This window comes from Cydia strobilella, chromosome Z (genome assembly GCF_947568885.1).
Source record: "Cydia strobilella chromosome Z, ilCydStro3.1, whole genome shotgun sequence".
NCBI classification, from domain to species: Eukaryota; Metazoa; Arthropoda; class Insecta; order Lepidoptera; family Tortricidae; genus Cydia; species Cydia strobilella.
In genome coordinates, this window is record NC_086068.1 from 3,762,345 (window position 1) to 3,789,021 (window position 26,677).

Consider the following 26,677-nt stretch of genomic DNA (forward strand, 5'->3'; position numbering starts at 1 on the left):
TAGCGTCCAGCGTCAGCCCCCCACAAGTCCCGGTGTACCCCTCACTTACCGTAATCGGGGGGAACCGGGGCCGCGCTGTCGCGGCGCGGCTCCGTCGACGCGCGGTACCGCGTCGAGTCCAGCGGCTCCGCCCTCGTCTCCCCCCACACCACTCGGTCCATCTCCTCGTCCAGGTGAATCTCCTCCCCTTCCGCCTGCACACACAAAATGAGTTTTTTGTCAAAACTTTGATTTTTGATAGGTACAACCGCGGACTGTATTTTTCTTTCAACCGGCAACTGATACTCGTCGAGACAATTTAAAAGAGCCCGAACACAATTAGATTGCGTTGTTTTATCACAGAGTTCCCATGGCCATCTCCTGTTTCCATCATCAGATCAGCTCGACTGTACCATAATATTGCATTGTCACTCAACTTACATTATATATGTACAGTTTCAATTCAATTGAATAATGGGGAATGGTTCTATTTTAGATAGTTGTGATTTGACCCAAAACACAACTATCTCTGCCGATTTGTGTTAGTTTTACTCAAATATGTGACCGCTATCGGTCCTAATAGGAGAAAAATTACGTCACTGTACAACTTAAAGTATCAAAAAAGTCATTATTATATCGTACGGTTTTATTCCTAATTAAACAATAACAATTTTACATAGAATATTTATAACTATATCTACTTAAAATAAAAACACACAACACTATTCCATTTCAACAACACACCGGCGTGGCTCCGTTGCGTTGTCTATTTCGAAGTAGCATTCGGCAGGTTGCCCCGGAACCGTCGGAATACTACACCCGTCTGCCGGAATTCTGCGCTCCCTAAGGCCTGATTTCCTCCTACGCTGAAGTCGGTCGAGCGTAGCGTCGGAAGAAAAATCTGCCGCGGACGTCAGCGTCGCTGTGCGGGGGCCCATAGAACATTGTATTAATTCGTACGCTCGACCGACGTCAGCGACCGATGACAGCGTAAGAGGAAATCAAGCCTAGGATTACGATTCTAGAAATTGCGGTCGACCGGACTCTTAACTGACATACGTGAGACGAAAACTATGACCCCAACTTTAATCAAAAATTAGGCTGTCTCGGCATCAACTACAAATTCGTAGCTTTTGGTGTCGAGACACAAGGTCCGTGGGGCAGGGGTGAGCGATGCGCGTGAGCTCGGGATTCTCGGGAAGCGGCTGAGGGAAGCAACTGGGGACCATCGCGCAGTGCAGGCAGCTTTCTCGCGCAAAGGCTTGCCATCGCGATACGCGGGAACGTTATATTTTTTCTAGTTAGGTTTAGTTTTAGTAGTTTTATTTTATAAGTAGGTAGCCATAATTTTATTTTTTTCAATCTTTATTGTTACTATAACCTCTGTATCATTTTTTCAATAAAGATGTTATTCAAAAATTAGGGATCTCCTTAATAATCTATTCGTATTTATCGGCAACGGGTATTCCCGTTTTTGTTTATCTAATTGATTTTATTCGTTCCTCTAAATAATTTAGTTTCCGTATCTGTATTATACAGTAGCTAAGTGTAATCCATTAATCAGTTCAACAACCTATTTATAAAAGTGATTTAAACTTAAGCAACTCCTCAAGGAAATGACGTCGCCCATTGAAAGCCATGTTATTTTCCAATCAAAAATACAAGCTATGTCATTATTTGCTATTCTTCAGTACTGTCCAGCTATTGAAATGGCTAATTTCTTCCAAATCTGAAAAACATCGCCTTGACACCGAAATAGAGCTCTTATTAGCACAGCAAATGTTATGGACTTTTATGGTAAGAAAATAATATGTCAGCAAAAGAGCTATTAACCCAGTGTTTGTGAAATTTTGATTGCTGTCAACTCGTCGAAAAATCAAAGTAAAAGCTGCAGTAGGTATCTAATATTATATTCTATCAAAGCACTTATAAGTAGGTTAACTTCGTCTATTCTGTCTTTGATAAGTATAATTAACCACTTACTTCAGTGTTCTGTTGTTGACATTTTAAAAACCTTTTGTCTGACCTAGTTCTTGTATCCTTTACACTTGTCGGTTCATATCAGACTAGCTTTTGCCCGCGACTTCGTCTGCGTGGACTTAGTAACCCCGCCTAGAGTAAGAATAGCGCCTGGAGAAAGTCTTATAGCAATTATTCAATTTGAGCATATTATGCACACAAATTAGCAGACAATTCATTAATTATCTCAATTCCACCCCGCTTTTTACTTTCTTAAGGGATGATTTTCGGGATAAAAACTATCCTATGTCCTTCTCAGGGACTCAAACTATCTGTATGCCAAATTTCATCTAAATCGATTCAGCGGTTTAAGCGTGAAGAGGGAACACACATACAGACAGACAGACAGACAGACAGACTTTCGCATTTATAATATTAGTATGGATGGATAGTATGGATAGACATGCTTTTGTAAAAGTTAGTGTGAGGTATACTTTTAAAAAGTTTTAATGTACCGCAATAAAACAACTTATGTAGTTGTAGTTGGAACCGGGTATGTCCTTAAACTACGTCCAAAAGAGAGGTAATGGCTAGAGCAGAGTCCAACTAGGGAAGTACCTTCACCTTACAGAAAACTGCAGCCAAATAACACTAGACCCTACTCATTGTGTTGTTCCTGCCGGTGAGTAAGGTTACCAGAGCTTAACGAGGGAGAGGAGTGTTAGGGTCGGCAACGCGCATGTAACTCCTCTGGAGTTGCAGGCGTACATAGGCTACGGAGACTGCTTAACATCAGGCGGGCCGTATGCTTGTTTGCCACCGACGTAGTATACAAAAAACAGTCGAATTCACAGGCCAACGTTCCAAAAATATATTAACATGAATCTAAGATAGGGTCGTGTCAAAGTTAGGTGCTGTTTTTGAGCTACCGATATTTCGACGCAGTTACATGCATGTAACTACAAGATGCATGTTTTCTTTATGTGATAGTCAGCAAACGAGCAGACGAGCCGCCTGATGGGAAGCAGTCATCGTTGCCCATGGACATAAGCAACATCACAGGAGCCAATTAAGCATTGCCGACCCTTGAGAACCCTAAATACCCGCTTCCTGAAGAATCCCATATCGTAGCACAAAAAAAATACCTCAGGAGGCAACTCATTCCACATTCTGCACGTTCTGGGAAGAAACAAGCGAGATGCCCGCTTATTCTTGGTATGCCATGTGTCTAAGAAGTGAGAATGAGCTTTGCTCCTTTGGCGGGAGGTGCGGTGATAGAAACGAGACGATGGCACCAGATCAAACAGTTCCTCGGGAACATTCCCCAAATGTCTGCGTCGAAATATTGGGAGCTCAATAACAATACAAAAGGTAATCACGGTCCATATCCCTGTCAATATGTCTAGTAATAACTTTTTTTCAACGCGACTAAAAAATTAAGGTTAATCTCACTAATGCTGATACGAAACAGTTGCTTGTAATTTATAAAAGGCGCAGTGTTGATCCTGCTCACGTCTTCTAAATCAGCCTGTATTTTAAACCTTTGACACTTGCATACGGCTAAAGCCCCATATCAACCCTCTTGCTTTCCGACAAAGTTCAGGACACAACGCCGCGCTACGCAAAATAGACCAAATAAGATTGTCCAAATAAAAATAAGTTTTTTAAACCATAATGAAAGTAGTAAATCGGTAATGTCCGTTAATTTTTGCAATAACGATATTGACTCATCTTAGTTCATAATTAACTATCGAGCCGGCAGATCCAATCAGACAGCTTTCGCCCTCTTTGTAACGCAAGGGACAGGAAGCGAGGCGGTCACCGTCGCATTCAACTCAAATGAGTTAGGAAATTAATCAATCTCGCCACCGTCCACGCCCCAACGTAAACAAAAACCAACTGTACTAGGTCTTAAGGTGCAAAATCCTATGAAAGACAACTGTGCAACCTTTTCAAATGAGACGGTTTCTACAAAAGTTTATGAGGTAATTACTTACCGACTGCATCGAAAAAAATATCTTTTGCGGAAATGGCAACTAGTGAAAAGGTCTGGAAATGGATGGAGAATGGAAAACAGCACAAAGAAAAAGATTGAGAAGGGGTTAGGCTGTGAAGGAAAACCCGTTGGGAATATGAAGTTTAAAGCGGCGAACGTGCGAGTACCTTTGTTTGTGTTTAATGTTTATAATGACGAAGTGGTTAAAGACGTGCTCGACTCACGAAAAGACTAACGAGAGGGTGTTGATGTTTAAAATAAACACGTAAACTAAGAGATTACCAGTCATATAAAATGTACGTGTTAAGTGAAAAACTGGACACTATGGATGGTATAGAAAGGATCGCAATCTCTTATGGCAGAATTGTTGCAAAAGTGACCGCTTTCAGCTTTAAATAATAGTTCCTAATCTCTCCGGTGGCGCTAGTTAGGCTCTGGGACATGAGTATAACATGAACCATATAAGGTAACAAATAACCCGACCAAATTACGTAGGTTGGTTTTGGTAGTATTTAGGTGTATGGTGGCGCCGCCTAATTAGATTTGGCTCCTTTATATAGTCTCCATGCTGGACACCTTTATGGATAACTCGCTGTGGGGTCCACTGACTAGGTATCAGTCCGCCGGACGATATCGGTCTGTCAGTTGTTCGTAACTGTCAAATTTTGTTCTAACTGACAGGCCGATATCGTTCGGCGGACTGATAGTCAGTGGGCCCCTTTATAGTTAGGCGCTTACAAGATTTTAAAGCGAAGCAGGATAAACGGCCGAGCGGGAAGTGACAACGCGACCCAGTTTAACGTATCATAAGTATAAATATAAGGACTTATAAATGCAGGCTTATAAATGAATTCGTCAACAACAAGTGAGGTGGAATAGTTATTTGTTATACAAGGGTGCAAAGTTGTATTTTACCCGCGAGTGTGGAATTGAAACACGAGCAAGCGAAAGGATCCTATAGTTGAACCACGAGCGAAGCGAGTGGTTTTAAAATAGAATCCTGAGCGTAGCGAGTGTTTTAACACACGAGGAGTAAAATACATTTGCACCCGTGTGTAACACAAAACTTTTCCACTCACTATAGCGAGGAAAGTGCAACATCCACAGGCGTTAAATCATCTTCATCAACTGGAATCACTCATTTTTTTACGATATTATAACAAAAAACTCTGGAAATTCTGTACTTTTACGTAAGAAGTTTTTAAGTAAAATTTTTGTTGACAATGTTGACATTTCTGACGTATGAAATGTCAATGATGCGTTTTAAAATTGCATCGACTAACTCGTGCGTTCAGAATTATGATCAACATCATTATAAAAGAACAAAGATTTTTATGGAATTTTAAGGTTTATGACTTAAAATAATTATATAAAGCTAAATTTGGTTATTTTTATCAAATACTCAAACCATTTATTTAATGATAATTAATATCGAACAAACCATTATTATGAGCGTTTTACGTTTTGTTATCTGTCAAAAGCTACTTAAACACGCTCCATCCAAGGTCAAATTACTTTCCCCACTAGTGGATAAAATGCGTTTTTCCCCGCTTATTTTAAAGGATAAAAGACGGCTTTCCGAGCTAGTGAGGGGAAAAATAATATATAATAAGTTACAACTGTAAAAACATTAAGCAAAGCGTAAGTTGCGTACAGTCTTTGTGTAAGGCTGCGGACGTTGTAGCACTACAAGAGACTTGGCTGATGCCTCAGGACCTGGCGTTTTTTGGCAGCATTGACAAAAACTTTAACTATACGGGTAAATCAGCAATCGTCGGGTATTCTTCGCGGTCGTCCTCATGGTGGTGTTGAGTTATTGTGGCGAAGAAGTGTATAGTTAACGCTATCTCGACTGAGCTCGTTCACTTACCTGCACTAACAATGGCATTCTTTCTTTTATGTGAGCGCGTGGCCTTTGTGCCTGAGCGCGTGGCCATTGTGTGTGAGCCTCAGGCACAAAGACTACGCGCTCACACAAAAGAAATAATGGCTTTTGTTTAACAGAATGCCAATGTTAGTACAGGTAAGTAGTAGTAGTAGTAAAACTCCTTATTGTACAAAAATAAACATAAAACACGAGAAAGTGAACGAGCTCAGTAGAGATAGCGTTAACTATACTCCGGTACGTGTCGGTGGTTAAGTGAAGGGTACACGGAAAGAACATGTCTAGTCACTGTGACAACATTTTGAGTTATCGATGTTTGAAAGGAACGATGTAGGTAATTAACCATATTATTTTCATGTAGTAGTGATTTTAAAGTGAGAAAAAAAGGAGTTATATTTATAATTGCAGCGGTAACAGAAGTTGTAACTAATAGTTCATTGAGGGCTCTATATTTTGAGATTAAAATCTCATTTTCGAAAAAAAGTAACTAGATATGTTCTTTCCGTGTACCCTTCAAGTGTTGTAGTGATCGAATAAGAGCGGAAACGTCTGGTCAGAGTGAAATCTTGATAATGTGTGTGTATATGCCGACGGACCAGTTGGACAATTTGCCTTTGTATACACAATGTTTGGGTGAGTTGTATGCGTTAGTGCAGGACAGTAGTATTGAAAATATTTATAAACTAGGTGATTTAAACGCGCATCCTTCGGAGGATATTTGTTTAACCAAAAACGCCACTTTTGACACCGACAGATAGATATCGTATCGCACTGACATCTTATAAGCATTTTTCGAATACGGCAGTAAGGGTGAGACGGCTTAAAGCCATACGACCGCAAAATCGGCGCCGATAAATTTAATCGACCCCCCCAAAAACCGTTGTGCGCAATTGGGTGAATCTACTTTTAGAACACTGTTTTTGTGTTTTAGACTCTCTAGCAAAGAAAAAAACCGGCCAAGTGCAAGTGGGACTCGCGCACCGAGGGTTCCGTACATTACATAATAAAAAAAAAAAACTACTTACTAGATCTCGTTCAAACCAATTTTCGGTGGAAGTTTGCATGGTAATGTCATATATTTTTTTCAGTTTTATCATTCTCTTATTTTAGAAGTTACAGGGGGGGGACACACACACTTTACGACTTTGGAAGTGTCTCTCGCGCAAACTATTCGCCTATCCATAGATACCCCACACGTATGGGTGTGATGAAAAAACAATTTTTGAGTTTCAGTTCCAACTGTTCCAAGTAAAAATTTATTGTTTTTTTTTTCTATTTTTGTGTGAAAATCTTAATGCGGTTCACAGAATACATCTACTTACCAAGTTTCAACAATATAGTTCTTATAGTTTCAGAGAAAAGTGGCTGTGACATACGGACGGACGGACAGACAGACAGACAGACATGACGACTCTATAAGGGTTCCGTTTTTTGCCATTTGGCTACGGGACCCTAAAAATCGATTTTTCATGTAACTCTAATGACGAAAGACTTGACCAGAAGCACAATTGTAATGGCTAAGCATAATTGTGTACAGCACCATCTATCGGCAAATTGGCTAACTAATTTGCGCGACCTGTATGTATGTTGGTTTTTCAGGGATAATTTATTTTATGTTTTATTTAATTCTTTATCATGTGAACCAATTTCAACAATTTTTGATTACTTTGCAAGAAGGTGTTTATAGTGTAATCTCGAAGAAATTTCAATTATAATAAATACCCGCAAAGGGGCTTTAAATTGCAAATTAATTTAGTAAATGTTTTTGATAATTAAAAAAAAAGTTTTCTAGATAGAAGTGTAATTATATTTTACTGTAATATTGATGATTATGTTATTATTATGTAAAAATTTCATAATTTTTCGTTGGTTAACTTCGGAGATAAGGGGGGGGGGTATGGTTTATCGCATAAAATAACTGCGCGAATAAGTCCTCGGCAAGCTCAGCCGATTTCCACCTTACAATACAAACGTAGTTCCGCTCCCATTTTAAAACTACGTATTGGATTGTAATAAAATTTTGCACATACAATGACATGAGGTATATCTAGGTTTGAAATTAGTTTATATAGCTCCAGTTTATAAAACAAAAGAAATAGAGCAAAAACAAGTTTTGTGTGAAAAACTTAAATTCGCTGTATTTTTTAACTATGATATCTTAAGCTACATAAACTAATAACAGACATAGATATACCTTATCCTATTGTAAGTACAAAGTTTCAGAGCAATCTAGCTAGTCGTTTTAAAATGAGAGCGGAACTACGTTTGTATGGAGAACCGAGCTTGACCCTTAAAATCTCAGCAAAACGTAACGTAGTTCTTCCAGAATACCAAGTGTAAGGTAAGACGGACTAACCTCCTAAGCCCCGATGTCCTTTTAAAAGTACAAAATCAAATCGAATTTTGAACTTTAATTGAATAAAAGAAGATTCCAAATTTAAAAATGCAAAAACGACTGGGACGTACTCGTAGGAGTCTAATCATGCTAAATACCCGCACAGTTGTGCTGTCAGTGCTGTCACCGTTGAATATCGATATCACAAAAACGCCATAATCGAACAATCGACAATAGCGAATGAATAATTTAGTTATTCAACGCGTACTGGCTACTTAATTTATGCTCGCGCGTAGTGTTTACCGTTTATTCTGTACTAGCGACCCGCCCCGGCTTCGCACGGGTTTCATACATACGCGAGCCATACATACAATCATACAAAGAGACGCGGCCGGGGACTTTATTTTATAAGGTGTAGTGATTGATGTTATTCATAAATGATTATAACTATAAAATAAAATAAAAAAACCCCTGCGCTAAGCATAAGATTTTAAACCATTTTATGCCAAAAAATCGTTACAACATTCTGGAAGAGTGGATAGGTACTCTTTAAACTGCTGGATCGATTTTTATCTAACTAGGAACCACCGCAAGAAAACTCGATTTCACGTAAAAAAAACTGCATTGAAATCGGTCACAGACAGACATTGGGGTCAAACGTATAAGACAAGAAGTGCTACGCCGTAGGCGGCTACGAGTTGATACATTACAAAATGTTTATTCTCGTAATACATATTGCTATTTCGAGATACTTTTGACGTTATTAATAAACGTTTAATGTCGAATCTAATAAACCGATGATAATCTTCATAATCGTCATTTTGCTATTTCTGCGTCGTCGCGTATTTTTAAACATAAAAACCAGGAAAACCTATTGGAAATGTGCAGTCAAGCGTGAGTCGGGCTTTTTCGGACCCCTATGGATTTTTAAAGACAGATTTAGATTTAGATTTATTTATTTCATAATATTAAATTACAATATAAATTATTTTTTTACTAATCTATACGAATTTATATTATGATCGTCAAGTGGAAAATAACAATTGATTATAATTATACAAAAACAAACACACACACCTCACGTTTCACTTAAAAAATAGGTACATTATTAAAAATTGTGCAATGTACGGAACCCTTGGAACGCGAGTCCGACTCGCACATGGCCGGCTTTTTTTTTAAAACGTAACTATCCCAGAGAAATATTTCAACTCTCGTACCTATATACCTGATTTGAAAGAAATAACATACGGCAGAAATGAATTGTCGTACCTACTAGTAAATATTCACTTGTACAAAGTGGTTAGATTAGTTAATATCCATGTTTCACATTTAAAAAAATGTCATTATTTAAAAACTATTTTCTATCCGGTTAAAAAAAAAAAAACACTGCGTACAAATGTACGTATCAATTTCAAATGTTCTTTTAACATACTTTCGAACGTAATTTACGTAAGTTTTAAGAACCGCGTGTACGTAAACAAAACGCTCAGTCAGCGTGGCGAGCCCGCAGCAACTGACTACTACAGCCATCATTCACGAAGAACATTCATTCATTTATATCGAAACACCGGTTTACTTGTAACTCTGATCTTATTGTTTCCTGTAAATAAAACAAATTCGCGGACACGAATGCTGCGTTCGCGTTGTTTTTTTGTTTCCTTTGGTCTATGACACATGACGTCACTTACCGTCAGCGAACGTGTTAACTGGGCTACTTGATTCTTATTTTGTCGTAACTAGTTTTGTTTTTGTGATATTTTGATTAAATTTGGTTAGTTTGAAAAGTTCCTATGGGCGGAATTAAAATGAAATTCCAATTTGGAACAAAACAATATATGTAAATTTTCGTTTATTTACGTTTCCGTCAATCAGAGGAAGATTTGGTAGGACATACTTAAATTATATTTATTGATGGGGAAATTAATTAATATCATATATTTATTATATATGACTTTCAATCAAAAAGCTTAATTATCATTAATATAAAATAATTATTATAATAATATTAATTTCAATTATTTTTATTATTTTACCAAAAAAGCTATAATTATTTTAAAATAAAGTAAATATGTAACTATATATTTAAATTTAAAAATTTAAAAAATTAATTATCCCTATAAAAATTAAAAATAAACCTAATAATTTTGTTAGTAGTACTAGCACCGCCCACAATCTCTCTGCTTTGCCCTAAGGTTGACTGATAGAGAATGCTTTTGGCATTAAGTCCACCTTTCGTACGATAAGTATTTATTTTGTGCAATAAAGATTAAATAAATAAATAAATATAGGTAATGCGGATATTTGCCGAGAAGGTACTATATAAGGTAGACATACAATCTTAGTTTCTAAAGGTATACAACTCATTAAAAATCGTCCCTTCCCAGGTAGCAAAATGACGTCAGCGACGTCATAATGTCGGCATTATTACGTCATAATGACGTCACTGACGTCATAATGACGTATAAATGCTACTGGGGATTTACTAGTAGGTATTAATGGTATCAATCGATTCGGTTTGTTATAAGAATCAATTATCTACTCATAGGTATACCGGTAATGAGGGCTACCGTTTTTGTGCTCACCAGTTGGCGCCACTGTAGATGTAGGTCCAGAAAAACAGATCTTAAAATTCTTCTATGCTTATTTTTATAAAATTAATACGTTCTAATATACACAAAGTTATTTTAACGTCTAAATGCGTCATTTTTTAAACCTGTTTAATTTTGCATATATTTTATTTGGCACTTTTTTAAAACACTAACATTTATTTAGGTATATCTATTGTTAACCATGATTAATCAAACATGGACAAAGATTATGAATTACATATGAGACCACAATTATGAATAAGGAGAGAAAATTCTTGAAACCCCCCAAACTTCTATCGATTTGACATTTTGAAAGACTACTCCATCTACACTATCGCCCCTAGCGGCGAAATTAAACGTGGTAGCCCTCATTGCATTAAAGCAATACCAAGATCAGGAATAATTTAAAATTAAAGCACGAAGGAAAAAAAACCGGCTAAGTGCGAGTCAAACTCGCGCACCGAGGGTTCCGTACTTTTTAGTATTTGTTGTTATAGCGGTAACAGAAATACATCATCTGTGAAAATTTCAATTGTCTAGCTATCACGGTACATTGAGATACAGCCTGGTGCCAGACAGACGGGCAGCGGAGTCTTAGTAATAGGGTCCCGTTTTTACACTCTGGGTACGGAACCCTGAAAACAAGAAAATTGCTATTGGGACTATTATATATTGCATTTGAAGGGTACACGGAAAGAACATGTCTAGTCACTTTGACAACATTTTGAGTTATCGCGGTTTGAAAGGAACGATGTAGGTAATTTACCATATTATTTTCGTGTATAGGTGTTTTTAAAGTGAGACAAAAAAAGATGTTTATAATTGCAGCGGTAACAGAAGTTGTAACTAATAGTTGTTGTTTTTATAGTATTGATGACTTTCTTAATCACAAATTTGAATCCTAATGTTAATTTCTAATGTTAATTCTTAAGCTTATATATATGTATGACATTCTTTCTAATTTTGTAATTACTTTGACTTTTTTATTCGAAATGGCGTAACTTTATAACTTGACATTGTATAAATTTATAGGTATAAATTGAAGTATGTTGTAAGATAATTATTATAATTAAGTAGTAATATTAATTTTCTGTGATTTGGCGAAATTCTACTACTGTTAGTAGCGAATCAAGCCAATATACAGTGCATGTACACCTGTATAGGTAGAATCTTGGTGAAACAAACTCAAAATATTATACCCAACACCTACATATGTAACCCAATATTCATATGCAAATAAACCATTCATTCATTCATTAATTAATTCATTCATTCATTCATTCATTCGTTCATTCATTCATTCATAGTTTATTAAGGGCTCTACATTCTGAGATTAAAACCTCATTTTGCAAAAAAAGTGACTAGACATGTTCTTTCCGTGTACCCTTCATTTAAGTTTTTAAGTTAACCCAGCGATTAACCTTTATTTAAATGCAGGGAATCGATGATACCAATTTTTCATATTATTGAATTTTTATTCGAATTCAAAGTTTTTTCATGTCTTACATTTTTTTATTTTATTTTATTTATATTTTGTGTTCTTTTAATGACCAATCTACCATGAAAGATTGCTCATTTACTGGATTACGTCATAAAATTCAATATGCATTCATACGGCAAGTAATAAATAAATAAATAAATAAATAAATAAATAAATAAATAAATAAATAAATAAATAAATAAATAATAAATGTTATAGGACATTCTTACACAGATTGACTAAGTCCCGCGGTAAGCCCGATTAGGCTTGTGTTATGGGTACTCAGACAACGATATATATAATATATAAATACATAGAAAACACCCATGACTCAGGAACAAATATCTGTGCTCATCACACAAACGTGCCAAGTAAACGGGCCAACTCGAGTTTTAATCATTAGATATGTCTCCGATATGATACTGATCTGTCAGTGTCAAAGTGACATTCAACCAAAAACGTCACTTTTGTCACTGTCACTTGTATCATATCATAGTAGTTTGACGACCGGTCTGGCCTAATGGGTAGGGATCCTACCTATGAAGCCGATGGTCCCGGGCTCGAATCCCGGTAAGGGCATTTATTTGTGTGATGACACAGATTTTTGTTCCGTTTGTTATATTTGTTTGATTCATGGTTGTTTTCTATGTATTGTTAGTTATATATTTATACCGGGTGTTTCCTGTAACAGGAGCATTAAATTAAACTGGAGGCTGTACGCTTCAAACTGACCAACATTTGTTTAGCAACTTTTTAAAATTCTGAAATTTTTAGATTACACCTTTTTTCATACTAATTAAATATTATTTTCAATGTACGCTGCCATTTGTGTGTTTGACGTTGCTTGTCACCCTTTAAACATAACAAATTTTAAAATACATTGCGTCTTAGAATAAACTTTAAAGTGTAATGAAAATCAAAACACGTTATTTTTAAAAGTTGCTAAACAAATGGTCATAATTTTAAAACTAGCACGGGACTTAATAGCGTACAAACTTACGTTTATTAGTAATTATGAGTGAAAATCGTGTTAGTTTAAATCAGTATAAATGTTGGTCAGTTTGAGGAGTACAGCCTCCAGTTTAATTTAATGCTCCTGTATATTATGTATATCGTTGTCTGAGTACCCACAACACAAGCCTTCTTGAGCTTACTGTGGGACTTAGTCAATTTGTGTAAAAATGTCCTATAATATTTATTTATTTATTTATCATATGGGAAATAAATCGAATAACTAAAACTCGAATTGACCCGTAGGTTACACTGGCGAAGTCCACAGACGACTGCACGTTTTGCGAATAGACTCGCTGAAATGTTCACGGTCCGCCGTGAATGGATTAACAGCCCGTATTGTAGGCTAGGTCGGTATCAAGCTATTTGATTTTTTGCCCGTACGCGTGCATGGCTTCTTGAACACGCTATATAGTTACTTTAAACGGCTTGAAGGAATTTAGTAATATTGTTATCAAGTTAGACGTCATACAAGACGTCACCCTAGTCAAGGTTTACCCAATTTTCGTGACGTCCCGATTTTTAGCTATGGCATTTGCCTATGGTCCTGAAAATTTGTAAATCAAAGGTATACTACAATATTTTTACGTGTCCCGAATTTTCACTTAGAAAATGCACACGCGATGATACTGAGATGGGTCCTAGTTAATTTTATATTGATCGTATAAAAATCCGTTCTAGACTCAAGTTCAGGTCGTAAATGTGGACGTCAATATGCGCACGTGTTGTGGCAAATGTATGAACTCGCAATAAACACTATATATGTGACGTTTTCAAGCAGAAGGTACCACATTGTCCCTTTTTTTATACTACGTCGGTGGCAAACAAGCATACGGCCCGCCTGATGTTAAGCAGTCTCCATAGCCTATGTACGCCTGCAACTCCAGAGGAGTTACATGCGCGTTGCCGACCCTAACACTCCTCTCCCTCGAGCTCTGGCAACCTTACCATAGAAACGAAATTTGCTAGTACCTTTATACGAATAACCCGTTCGAGCGTCTTTATGGCAAGCGACAATGTGGAACCTTTTACTTGAAAACTACACATATTGTGTAAAGTGGTTAAACAGGCCCCAATGTGAAGTCCAGCCACACTTACCCATATGCCACACTTACTCGTATCGAACTTACTAAACCACGGGAGCAACAACATGTGGCGAGTTGCTTTATATGCTCCAACTTGTCTTGGAGGTTGTAATTCACGTGTATTTATTTTGTTTTGTGTATGCAATGTTTGTGATTGAGCTGTTAATCGATTTGTCAAAACAAGGTTAGTTTATGCTGTATACAAAGTGTATCGATTCGTCACACGCCTACCATTTCGCATCAACGGTAAATAGATAATCCAGGGGTGGCGAACCGGAGGCACGCCTGCCGTCGGCGGAGTAGCAAATAGTACCTGAGTGCGCGTAATTTCGTTTCTGCCAATTAAATCATTCGATGTTTCGTTAACGCACGTCACGTCCGACGCGTTTTTGAGAGAATGTACGTTCATTAAATAGGATTGCCAGTGCTGGTGCATGCAAATAAATAGTAGCGGCTTACTGTCTCAGTAAGTGCGTTCAAAATAAATGAGTTTACAGTACACATGGTGCTACTTTAGCGCCATAGTGCGATAATTAGCACATTACGTGACTATGTCGAAGATTTAAAGGGCCTTTATGCACTGTAAAACGTATACGCATTTTTCGATACTCATATTTTCCACTTATGGCCTAATGTACATTACACACACACGATTACGAACACGTTTTGATTATTTCTGAGTATACTTAAATGATTGTTTGACATAACCTACGGTGTATGAAAGTTTAAAAAAGTGATGTCTGTCACTGAAAAGAACCGTGCGCCCCACCACGTCAACCACCGAAATTATTTGTATTCCGTGACGGCACCTAACGCTGATATCTAAAGACGAAACATACACAATCACAACAAGAACACAGTGACAATATAGTATACTGGCGCAAGCGAGACGCATCCCGGAATGTAACTTCCAATCAGCCTCCGTATTTGACTGCGTTGCCTGGCGTAAGTGCTCTGGTGATGGGCGCACATTTCATAAATGGTTTATGTTTTTCATACCGCAAAATATGCCTATTCTGCTGCAAAATTCGATTTAATATATTTTAAAATTATTATTTATTGTGATAGGTATGTTTTAACGCTGCGTTTATCGCGTAAAACAACTAATTTTTACTTTTTGGATAAATTTTAAAATTTTCAGGTCCTGTATTTTTGTATTATTTCTATATATTATTTTAATATCCACATCATTGTGATAAATTGCTCATTTGCTATACATTTTACTAGATTTTGTTATAAAAATCAACATGTGTCATCATCCCTATTAACTTCATTAGAAGCGAAGCTCGGCGCGTGGGGCATAATAGCAGTGTTGTTATGAATATTGATACAATATTGTACAAACTATTGCATTTTATTAATGCTTATCTCTAGGCAAAATTCTACAAAAGAAATTATTATACTCTTGTATAGGTGTTTACTTTGAATTCATTTATTATTTAGGTGTTTGCTGCTATCTTAGAAAAAATAATTAGGTCTTAAAATTCTCGGGCCTGACTTTACAAAACTCGTCTTCGTCTAGGTGTGGGTGAATTGGGCCCTCGCCTCGCCCACGGCCTCGCACTTAAGGGGGCCTCGCAGAAGCCAACTCATTTAATTACCTTGGAAATACACATTGAAAGAATAGGGCCTTGCAGATGTGACTTCGCCGTCGGCTAGATTACTTCACGCTATGCTTCTGCCGTTATAAAAAAAGCGCTGGTGGCCTAGCGGTAAGAGCGTGCGACTTGCAATCCGAAGGTCGCAGGTTCAAACCCTGGCTCGTACCAATGAGTTTTTCGGAACTTATGTACGAAATATCATTTGATATTTATACCAGTCGCTTTTCGGTGAAGGAAAACATCGTGAGGAAACCGGACAAATCCCAACAAGGCCTAGTTTCCCCTCTGGGTTGGAAGGTCAGATGGCAGTCGCTTTCGTAAAAACTAGTGCCTACGCCAATTCTTGGGATTAGTTGCCAAGCGGACCCCAGGCTCTTATGAGCCGTGGCAAAATGCCGGGACAACGCGAGGAAGATGATGATGCCACTGCCGTTATCAGTGTTGCAATAGATTGAACATAAGGGTTGGTAAAACTATCTACCGTACGGAACCCTAACTTCACCCGCAGCGTACTACGTAGGCGAACAACACGCGAACGCGGAGCGAAGCGATGTGATGCGGCGCGAGGTGAATCAATCCTTTGATACCTATAGAAGTGTCCTACGTAGGCGATCTCGTTGTTCGCGTTCGCGAGTTGTTCGCTTACGTAAGACGCTGCGTTAGTCGGTTTAGAAAAAGTTCTAGTTAATATTAATAATATTTCGCTTTTTAGCAATAAATTCGCTGTCGCATTTTTAAATTCGCAATAACAATTACAGAAAAATTAAACAAAAAATAAACGTTAAACCCGGTGAAAAAGCATTTTGTCTAGTGAAAACTATTTATCCTAAACGCCTTAGTCAAAATGCGTTTTCGCCAACTACTTAAAACTATTACATGTAAATGCTTAGGTATCGTAAAACACTACACACTGCGCTTTTTTCGCTCTTTTCCTTTTTTTCGAGTTTATCGTTCCATATTGTATTACTTATCTGTGGCACTCACACATTAACATACTTTTTTGTGTGAGTAAGCAAACTACAGTAAATTTAAGTTTCATTACTCCAAAAACTGGAACTTAAACAGGCGGGCCAAAAAATAAATAAAAGTTTCAACGTCTCCCGCTTTTGCATAATTTTTTTTTAACTTTTGGATTATCAAATTTTATGGTCACGAATCTTCTCTCTCTCTCTCTCTCTCTCTCTCTTTAGCCTTTTTCTACCCTTTGGGTGTAGGCCTCCTTCATTTTGCGCCATTCGTCGCGGTTCTGTGCGACTTGGAGCCACTGTTTCCCCACAGTCTTCTTAATGTCGTCGTCCCAGCGCATCTGGGGTCTACTTTGAGGACGCTCTTCCCCCCATGGTCGCCACTCGAGTAGTCGTTTGCTCCACGAATCGGTCTTTGAAGTGGGAATGGGCTGGTCATATAGCACGGAAGACCGATTCGTGGTCACGAATCTTACGGACTATAATCTAGAATAGTTATGGCAAACTTGTATAGTATTAGAAGTCCTTTAAGTACAATATTTCACCTGCAAAGTTATGTGGGCATATAGGTAGTTGTAAATAAAAATTGTGAGTCTTTCATACGAAATCCTAAATTTGATAGGGTTGTCAATTGATGATTTTAACCGACTACGACTAAAAAGGTGCAGTATGAGGATAATTCGGTGGATAATATAAATGGTGAGAGGCAGGTAACGATTTAAGCTGCTAAAATGTAAAATTGATAAATTTCGTCGGTGAAATTGTACACTTTTTGTTAACTAATAGATATAACAAAAGTACTGGTTGCAATTTGCACGGCTTCTTGTCTTCCATTTTTAATTGATAAAAATTTTAAAAACAGGCTCACTAAATTAGTAATGATTTTTTTTAGACCGTAGGGGGTCGGATCAAAAACTATTATAAGTAATTAAGTCCGACTCACGCTTGACTGCACATTTCTAATAGGTTTTCCTGTCATCTATAGGTAAAAAACTATTTTGTGTATATATTTTTTTTTCAAAATTTTAGACCCAGTAGGTTCGGAGATAAAGGAGGGGGGGGGGGGTAGGAATGGTAAATAACTTCTAAACTACCTATCTATTTTAAAATTTGATATGTAACACGATATAGTTTGAAAAACTTTCTTCTTCTTCTTCTTCTTCAGGCCTTATTTTTTCTTCGTTTGTTGTTTCTTCAAGGGCCATATATAGTTTGAAAAACTTTATTTTTTAATTTTCTCATTTACCCTCCAAAAGTAACCCCTCCCATGTTTTAAATTCATTTGTTAACGTTACATGTCCTTCTTTGGGTTACAAACTTACATCTGTACCAAATTTCAACTTACTTGGTCTAGTAGTTTTGGAGAAAATCGGCTGTGACAGACGGACAGACAGACAGACAGACAGACGTTTGTTATTTGTATAGTTTTTATTAGTTTTTTTTTGTGTAATTTAACATTTATATTTATGTAATTGTTTTTTTGTAATTTCGGATTAATTTTATTGTTTGTAAAAATTGACATGTAAAAGTGCCCCTGTGGCCTATTTGCTGAATAGATGTTTGATGTTTGACGCACGAGTAATCCTATAAGGGTTCAGATTTTTCCTTTTGAGGTACGGAACCCTAAAAAATTTGTGTTTTACCCTACTCACCCCATTTTACGGTGGAGTGTTAACCTGTCTATAATGACATATTGCGGGTCTCTACTAAGTCTACCTCGCGTGTAAAGCACGAAAGAAAAAAAACAGGCTAAGTGCGAGTCGGACTCGCGCACCGAGGGTTACGTACTTTTTAGTATTTGTTGTTATAGCGGCAACAGAAATACATCATCTGTGAAAATTTCAACTGTCTAGCTATCACGGTTCATGAGATACAGCCTGGTGACAGACAGACAGACGGACAGAATGGTAATTTTTTGCCTATTTTCTTGAATAGCTTCTAAAATGTTTATCCTAAAATTATTAAAAAAATTATATTCGAAATTTTCACAAGGAGCTCTTTCATTTGATATGTAACACGATATAGTTTGAAAAACTTTTTTTTTTCCTTTTCTCATTTATCCCCTAAAGAGGCCCCCATGTTTAAAATTCATTTGTTTACGTTACATGTCCGTCTTTGGGTCACAAACTTACATATGTGTTCCAAATTTCAACTTAATTGGTCCAGTAGTTTCGGAGAAAATACGCTGTGACAGACGGACAGACAGACAGACAGACAGAAGCACGAGTGATCCTATAAGGGTTCCGTTTTTTTTCCTTTTGAGGTACGGCACCCTAAATCATGTATGAAAATTTTAACTGTCTAGCTATCACGGTTCATGAGATACAGCCTAGTGACAGACAGACGGACGGACAGACAGACAGACGGACAGACAGACAGATGGACAGACGGACAGCGGAGTCTTAGTAATAGGGTCCCGTTTTTACCCTTTGGGTACGGAACCCTAAAAAACTATCACGAATGATGAATATAGTTTTCCAAGAAAACATATTCTTCCCAACCTGTTGATACTAAAATCGACGCCGGCAAAATTGCACGGATAAATAATTACGACCGAGTATAGACCGAGTCTCTAGAATGAGTGATCGAGTTTATAGGGTTTTATTTTATTTGTTTTAACAAACTCTGTGTAGCAAACTTTATGATCCCATCAATGGGGATAAATTTTAATAATTAATTAGTGTAAAAAAATTGGTAATAATATAATCTAATTTTGTATTTATTTTGTGAATAAGCGCTAAGCTAACAGCGTGCGAAAAATATGTACGAAATATCATTTGATATTTACCAGGCGTTGTTCGGTGAAGGAAAACATCGTGAGGAAACCTAAATTTTAATAAATAATTAGTGTAAAAAAATGGTAATAATATAATCTAATTTTGTATTTATTTTGTGAATAAGCGCTAAGCTAACAGCGTGCGAAAAATATGTACGAAATATCATTTGATATTTACCAGTCGCTGTTCGGTGAAGGAAAACATCGTGAGGAAACCGGACTTTTCCTAACAAGGCCTACTTCCCTCTCTGGGTTGGAAGGTCAGATGGCAGTCGCGTTCGTAAAAACTAGTGCCTACGTCAATTCTTAGCATTAGTTGTCAAGCGGACCCCAGGCACACAGGAGCCGTGGCAAAATGATTTATTTTGTGAGTAACAAAGATGTTTAGGTGAAATTGTTACTAACACATTATGTGACTAGTGCCTGATATAAATATTAATGAAAATCCATACTAATATTATAAATGCAAAAGTCTGTCTGTCTGTCTGTTTGTCTGTTCCCTCTTCACGCTTAAACCGCTGAATCGATTTAGATGAAATTTGGCATAGAGATAGGTTGAGTCCCTGAGAAGGATATAGGATAGTTTTTATCCCGAAAATCATCCCTTAAGAAAATAAAAAGCGGGGTGGAATTGAGATAATTAATGAAGTGCCTGCTAATTTGTGTGCATAATAATATGCTCAATTTAATGATTGCTATGAGAATTTTTGCAGGCGCTATACTTACTTTAGCTGCTGTTACTAAGTCCATGCAGAAGAAGTCGCGCGGAAAGGCTAGTGCTTGAATAACGCGAGGAAGATGATTTATTTTGTGACTAACAAAGATGTCTAGGTGAAATTGTCACTAACACATTATGTGACTAAGTGCCTGAAATAAATATTAATTTAATTTAAATGTAATGTTTAATTTAAATAACTTACCTACATCATCCGGCATCTCCACGTACGCGAACACACAAATATAAGAAAAAAACCGCCGAAAAACAACAAAAGCAACATAAAAAACCAAAAATAACGCCAACTATCGTCGGCGTGTTTAGCCAGAGGCATCATCCCCGGAATGACGCCTCCTCAAATACTCTATAATAAAGTACTGTATGACCACTCTAAACATTAAAAGTTTAAATAAGTTAAGAACTTGCTGCTGGTCTAAATCCATCTCGACCAGGGCACCGGACGCCTCGGGATGAGAATTGAGACTGTTCGGGATGAGAATCGAAACTGAGGCTGAAGGCTGCAGGAAGGGAAGGGGGTGGTTTCGAGAGACACGCCCCTTTGGTGGGGAAGTTCCTAGAAATAGTGCAATTACGGGAACTGCACTAGAGAAGCCTCGTACAAAGGTACTGAGGTACTAACTGTAAGCTTTTGTACGGTCGGAGGCTAACAGGCCAATTAGTAAGTGCACTGAAGTCAAAATGATGTTTGAATCTGGTTATTTAGTTATCGTGCATATCGCTTGTACTTGTCCGTACATGTATTGGCGAGACGCACGATCACTAAGTAACATGATTCAAATATCATTCCAATAGGGATGATGATACATGTTGAATTTTATAACAAAATCTAGTAACATAGATAGCAAATAAGCAATTTTTCGCAATAATGTGTATATTAAAATAATATATGGAAATGTAAAAAAAAATACAGGACCTAAAAGTTTCCAAATTTAAAGTTTTTTTAACTTCCAAAAAGGAATAAAATAAGGGTACCATTCGATTCCTTACATTTTATCCAAAAAAAGATTGTATTTGCAACTATATGCATAAACGCAATATTTCACCGACAAAATCGCATTTTTACTTATTTTCCATATATTCCAGATGGGGTCTCAGTGACCTTGACGTCACGTTCACTTATCGTTTTGTTAGGAGCGTTTCGCGAGTGAAATACGACTGTCGGACTGTATCATTTCTGACTTTTGTATTGATTTAATGCTGTGGGTCCCATATAGACATTTGATCCCGAAAACAAACCTGATCGATTGATACCATTAATAAAAAAATGTCATCTAGCCTATTGTACGTTCGAATTAGCCTGTTTAAAAGTCGAGTAAAAATTATTACTAGTAATTAGATACTACTGTCCGCGCGTGAATTCCGTGCACGGCTGAGAAATGTTAGGAATGTTGGGCGTCATGACAGAGTGGTGTCATTTTGTACGTACGGGCGCGGCGCACACCCGCCCACTTCCTCGACCTCTGAATGCACGGAATTGGCGCGCGGACAGTAAGTAGTATAATTAGTATTGATAGTTTAAGTAATCTACCAAGACAATTTTTTTTCACGTGTTGACTACATTGAAAGAAATGTTTGCATGACAGTGAGAAAATATTGGAAGTGCTGCGAATTGTGGGAGAGAAGAGAAACCTGCTGAGAACCATAGAAAATAGACGAGGCAGAATGATAGGTCACTTGATAAGACACGACACTTTCTTTAACACTATATTAGAAGGCAAGATAGAAGCGAGAAGAGGCCGCGGAAAACCACGAGCAAGCTACACACAACAACTGAAAGCGAAAGCAAATATCGTGTCTTACAGGGACCTAAAGAACCTGGCCGAGAACCGAGAAAACTGGCGCATACTCCACCGACAAGAGCCATGCTCTTAAATTATGATGATGATGATGAGAAAATATTTATGACGTTTTTCAACCAAAAGGTACCACATTGTCGCTTGTCGATAAGGTTGATTTCAAATTGAAGCTATATGGAAATAGCGCCTTACTGACAAGCTACAATAAGTACCCTTTTGGTTGAAAAAGTTGAAAAATTTTGTTACTAGTTACACGAAAACTTGCGAACTATTACAAAATCGGTTGTAGGATATTGAACATTTATTCCTTAATTACTCAAGAGGAAAAGGGGACGACCGGTTTGCAATACAAACGGAGTCCCCATTTTCCTCTCCTGATATGGATTATATAAAATATTTTTTTATAATTAGATATTTATCGACAATGGTTTATGACCCTTCGTTTGATTTTTTTAATTTTTTTGATTAGAGAAGGGGCATAGGTCAATATACAGGGTGGTGGGCTCAATATACAGGATGGTTTAGAAATAAGTCAACATTTGAATCGGTCGTTATATTTGTTCGAGTGGGAATGGGAAAATGCATTATGTCAATAGAAAGAGTAGAAATTGGTGATTTTGCAGCATGATCTCGAATGCCAAAGAACAAATTAGCATTGTGTGTACTCAAATATTACTACCTACCTACAACTACCTGGGGGGCGATTTTTGAATTTCGATCGCTCGATTTCGCCCAAGGGCCTGACACTCTTTGATAGAGAAAGATAGTCTTATTGCGATTCCTATAAGAGGAAAGAGAAAATAGTGCCATGCTTTGTCCTTATCACCGACCGGGCATTTTTTCATGGTCGGGTTATGGCATCATAGGTAGGAGGCGATGGCGAAATACCGAAATTTATACGAGTGAAAGAGAAAAAGAAACCGGCCAACTGCGAGTCGGACTCGCGCACGAAGGGTTCCGTACCATTACGGAAAAAAAACAGCAAAAAAATCACGTTTGTTGTATGGGAGCCCCATTTAAATATTTATATTATTCTGTTTTTAGTATTTGTTGTTATAGCGGCAACAGAAATACATCCGTCCGTCTGTCTGTCACTAGGCTGTATCTCATGAACCATGATAGCTAGACAGTTGAAATTTTCACAGATGACGTATTTATGTTGCCGCTATAACAACAAATACTAAAAAGTACGGAACCCTCGGTGCGCGAGTCCGACTCGCACTTGGCCGGTTTTTTTTTTAGCCCAGGCACGGATAAAATTTTGTAATGTTTAAAACAGGAACTCGTCCACCCCGTCCCAGAAAAAATGATTTAAATGGCTTAGTCGTTTATCGAATAGCCCCAACGGTTGGCTTTCCATTTGAATTGCTTACCCGTTCATTTGACGTAGCTCTAGGAAGAGGTTTCCCTTTCAGAGATACCGCTAAAATGAAAGGGTATCCCCTTCCTAATTTAAAAATGTATGACACCTGTCCTGTCAACACGCTAGACACACACACACTTTAAACATAAACGAGCAATACTCGATTATATTTTTACGAAGAGAAAGATAGCATAAGCGTTATAATTTATATTCTGTACTCCTTCAAGAGGTTAGCGCTTTTGTATGAAAAACTTAAATTCGCTGTATTTTTTTAACTATTGTATCTGAACCTACATAAACTAATTACAGACCTAGATATACCTTATCCTATTGTAAGTACAAAGTTTCAGAGCAAACTAGCTAGTTGTTTTAAAATGAAGTGTAACTACGTTTGTATGTATAGAGAACCGAGATTGCCGGGGATTCTTAATTGTTTTTGATAAATAAAACCCCCAATCTGTCTACATTTAGGGGTATTTAATATTTTTTTTATTTTCAATAGTTGTTTTCATTTTTGTGCAATAAAGTGTTTTAATACTAAGTATATACATACCAAGAGAAGCTAAGTAAAAGCGTGTAGCGATTTATGAAAGTAAGGCTTTCATTTATTTAACAATGACCGGCTCAGATGTTTGACTTTTTAATGAAAATAAGTTAAATTATAAAATACTAGCGACCCGCCCCGGCTTCGCACGGGTTCAATGCTGATGTATTATACATATATCTTCCTCTTGAATCACTCTATCTATTAAAAAAAACCGCATCAAAATCCGTTGCGTAGTTTTGAAGATATAAGCAAGCAGGGACAGACATCCATCCAGACAGCAGGAAGCGACTTTGTTTTATACTATGTAGTGAAAATAAAAGATAAAGAAATTAGGCTTATTATGACAAGAATTTGTTGAATAAAAATTATTTCGAGCAAGTGTTTCTATTAACCGAACGAAAGAACGATTGGTATCTTGACTTAGACACCCTGTTCGGAACACGTAAGTGAAAACACGGCTTTATCGTATGAATATTCCCCCATTAGGAACATTCCACCAAAGTGAAGCTTCCAAACGCGACGTAAACATTTCACCTTAGACTACTTACACGACGAATATTGTTTTGAGACTTAAAAACTTGATATCCAATAAATATCAGTGTAAAAATCAGCTTCATAATAGCATTTTCATAAGATTTTCAAGTCGTTTGTAAGCGTAAGCGGCAGGAGTGTACAGGTTTTTAAAGGGTCGGCAACGCGCATGTAATATCTCTGGTGTTGCAGGCGTCCATAGGCTACGGTGACTGCTTACCATCAGGCGGGCCGTATGCTTGTTTGCCACCGTCGTGGTATAAAAAAAAGGAGTCAAAAAGCTCCATGACAATTTTTATTTAAATATTTTAAAGTCCAAATTTGTAAGAATATGTTTTAATGTTGTTTTTCATTGTATTCTTTGCTCGCTTTCCGCGGTCTGTCTGTCCCTATGTATGCTTAGATCTTTAAAACTACTCAACGGATTTTGTTACGGTTTTCACCTATCAATAAAGTAAATCTTGAGGAAAGTTTTAGTGTATAATTTGTAAAGGTTTTCTATAGCCCGTGCGAAGCCGGGGCGGGTCACTGAATATAAAAGTAAAGTATATTATGTATAGGTGTCATTATTATTGTTTATAAAAACTTGTGTAGATTAATTCAGGTTGTCCTCCTGAATTAGGGTTTAGTGCAAGGAAAAAGTGCTTTTTGAACTCACGAACTGAATCGACGAAAAAATATATCATATAACAAGTGGGACCTGCACGGCTACCACAAGTACGGCAGTGACATATTAGCTAGCGTGTGCGTAACTTTGTATGCATCTCGCTCGTACTCGCATATTTGTTAGCGAGATTAATAGAAAATAAGTTACGCAGACGTTAGCAAAAATGTCAGTTTGACACTGCCAAGACAGTCGTGGTAAGAACAAGGACAGACATACGAAAGTATTTTGCTTAGGCTGAAAGAAGACCGCCGCTTCACTCGGTCACATAAGAGTCCCCGGCAAACGGCCCAATTGCACCTTCCCATACGATCGTAGTTCCGCTCTCATTTTAAAACTACGTGTTGGATTGTAATGAAACTGCACATACAATGACATGAGGTAAATCTAGGTCGTAATTAGCTTATATATTTTTTTATACCACGTCGGTGGCAATCAAGCATACGGCCCGCCTGATGGTAAGCAGTTACCGTAGCCTATGGACGCCTGCAACACCGGAGGTATTACGCGCGTTGCCGACCCTTTAAAAACCTGTACACTCCTTTTTTGAAGAACCCCATACTGTAGCCCCTCGGTAAAACCTCGGCAGGGAGCTCATTCTACAGCCGAAGCGTACGCGGGAGGAAATATAGCTCCAGTTAATAAAACAAACGAAATAAAGCAAAAACAACTTTTGTATGAAAAATTTAAATTCGCTGTATTTTTTTTACTATGGTATCTGAAGCTACATAAACTAATTACAGACATAGATATACCGAATCCTATTGTAAGTTTAAAGTTTCAGAGCAATCTAGCTAGTCGTTTTAAAATGAGAGCGGAACTACGTTTGTATGGAGAACCGAGCTTGCCGGGGACCCATATAAAATAACAAGACAGCCAAAAAACTACCACTCAGTTGCCTCTGCCTCATCCTATAGGGATTAGCGATTCCTATCATTTTTATTACCGGCTCAAAAAAGATACAATTTAAAAGAATTCAATCCGACGGCCGAACTATTACGTAGGCACAGTATAGCGGCATAAAATCTATCATATTCCTATTTTCTTGCGGGCATTCATTCGAAAATCCGTAAAATTAGACTATATCATGTAAACAATGATTTTATACAGAGTGGCTAAGAAATAAGTGCATTCCCGTTGCCAGGGAGGTTTTGGGATTATACTGAGCAACTTTTACTATGGGAAAAAGAAATTTACCCTCCCATAGAAAATGCACCAGCCAAAATGTATGAAACAGGTTACTTTTTCGCGATTTCGGTGTTGGTCCCGTAGTAAAAGTTTCTCAGTAATAATCCCAAAACCTGCAATGGGAATGCACTTATTTTTTAGCCACCGTATAGATGCAAATGTACCTGAAAAAAGTATGATAGATTATTTTCT

General features: G+C 37.4%; 1 protein-coding gene across 1 annotated transcript in view; it reads right to left on the reverse strand.

Annotated features, from left to right (window-relative positions):
• The window catches only part of LOC134754578 (anion exchange protein 3), a 146,933-nt gene that overhangs the window by 41,859 nt on the left and 78,397 nt on the right, over positions 1-26,677 (reverse strand). Inside the window, exon 2 of the mRNA XM_063690895.1 lies at positions 50-194. Coding sequence (XP_063546965.1) covers positions 50-194 — 145 coding nt within the window. The remainder of the gene's footprint in view (positions 1-49; positions 195-26,677) is intronic.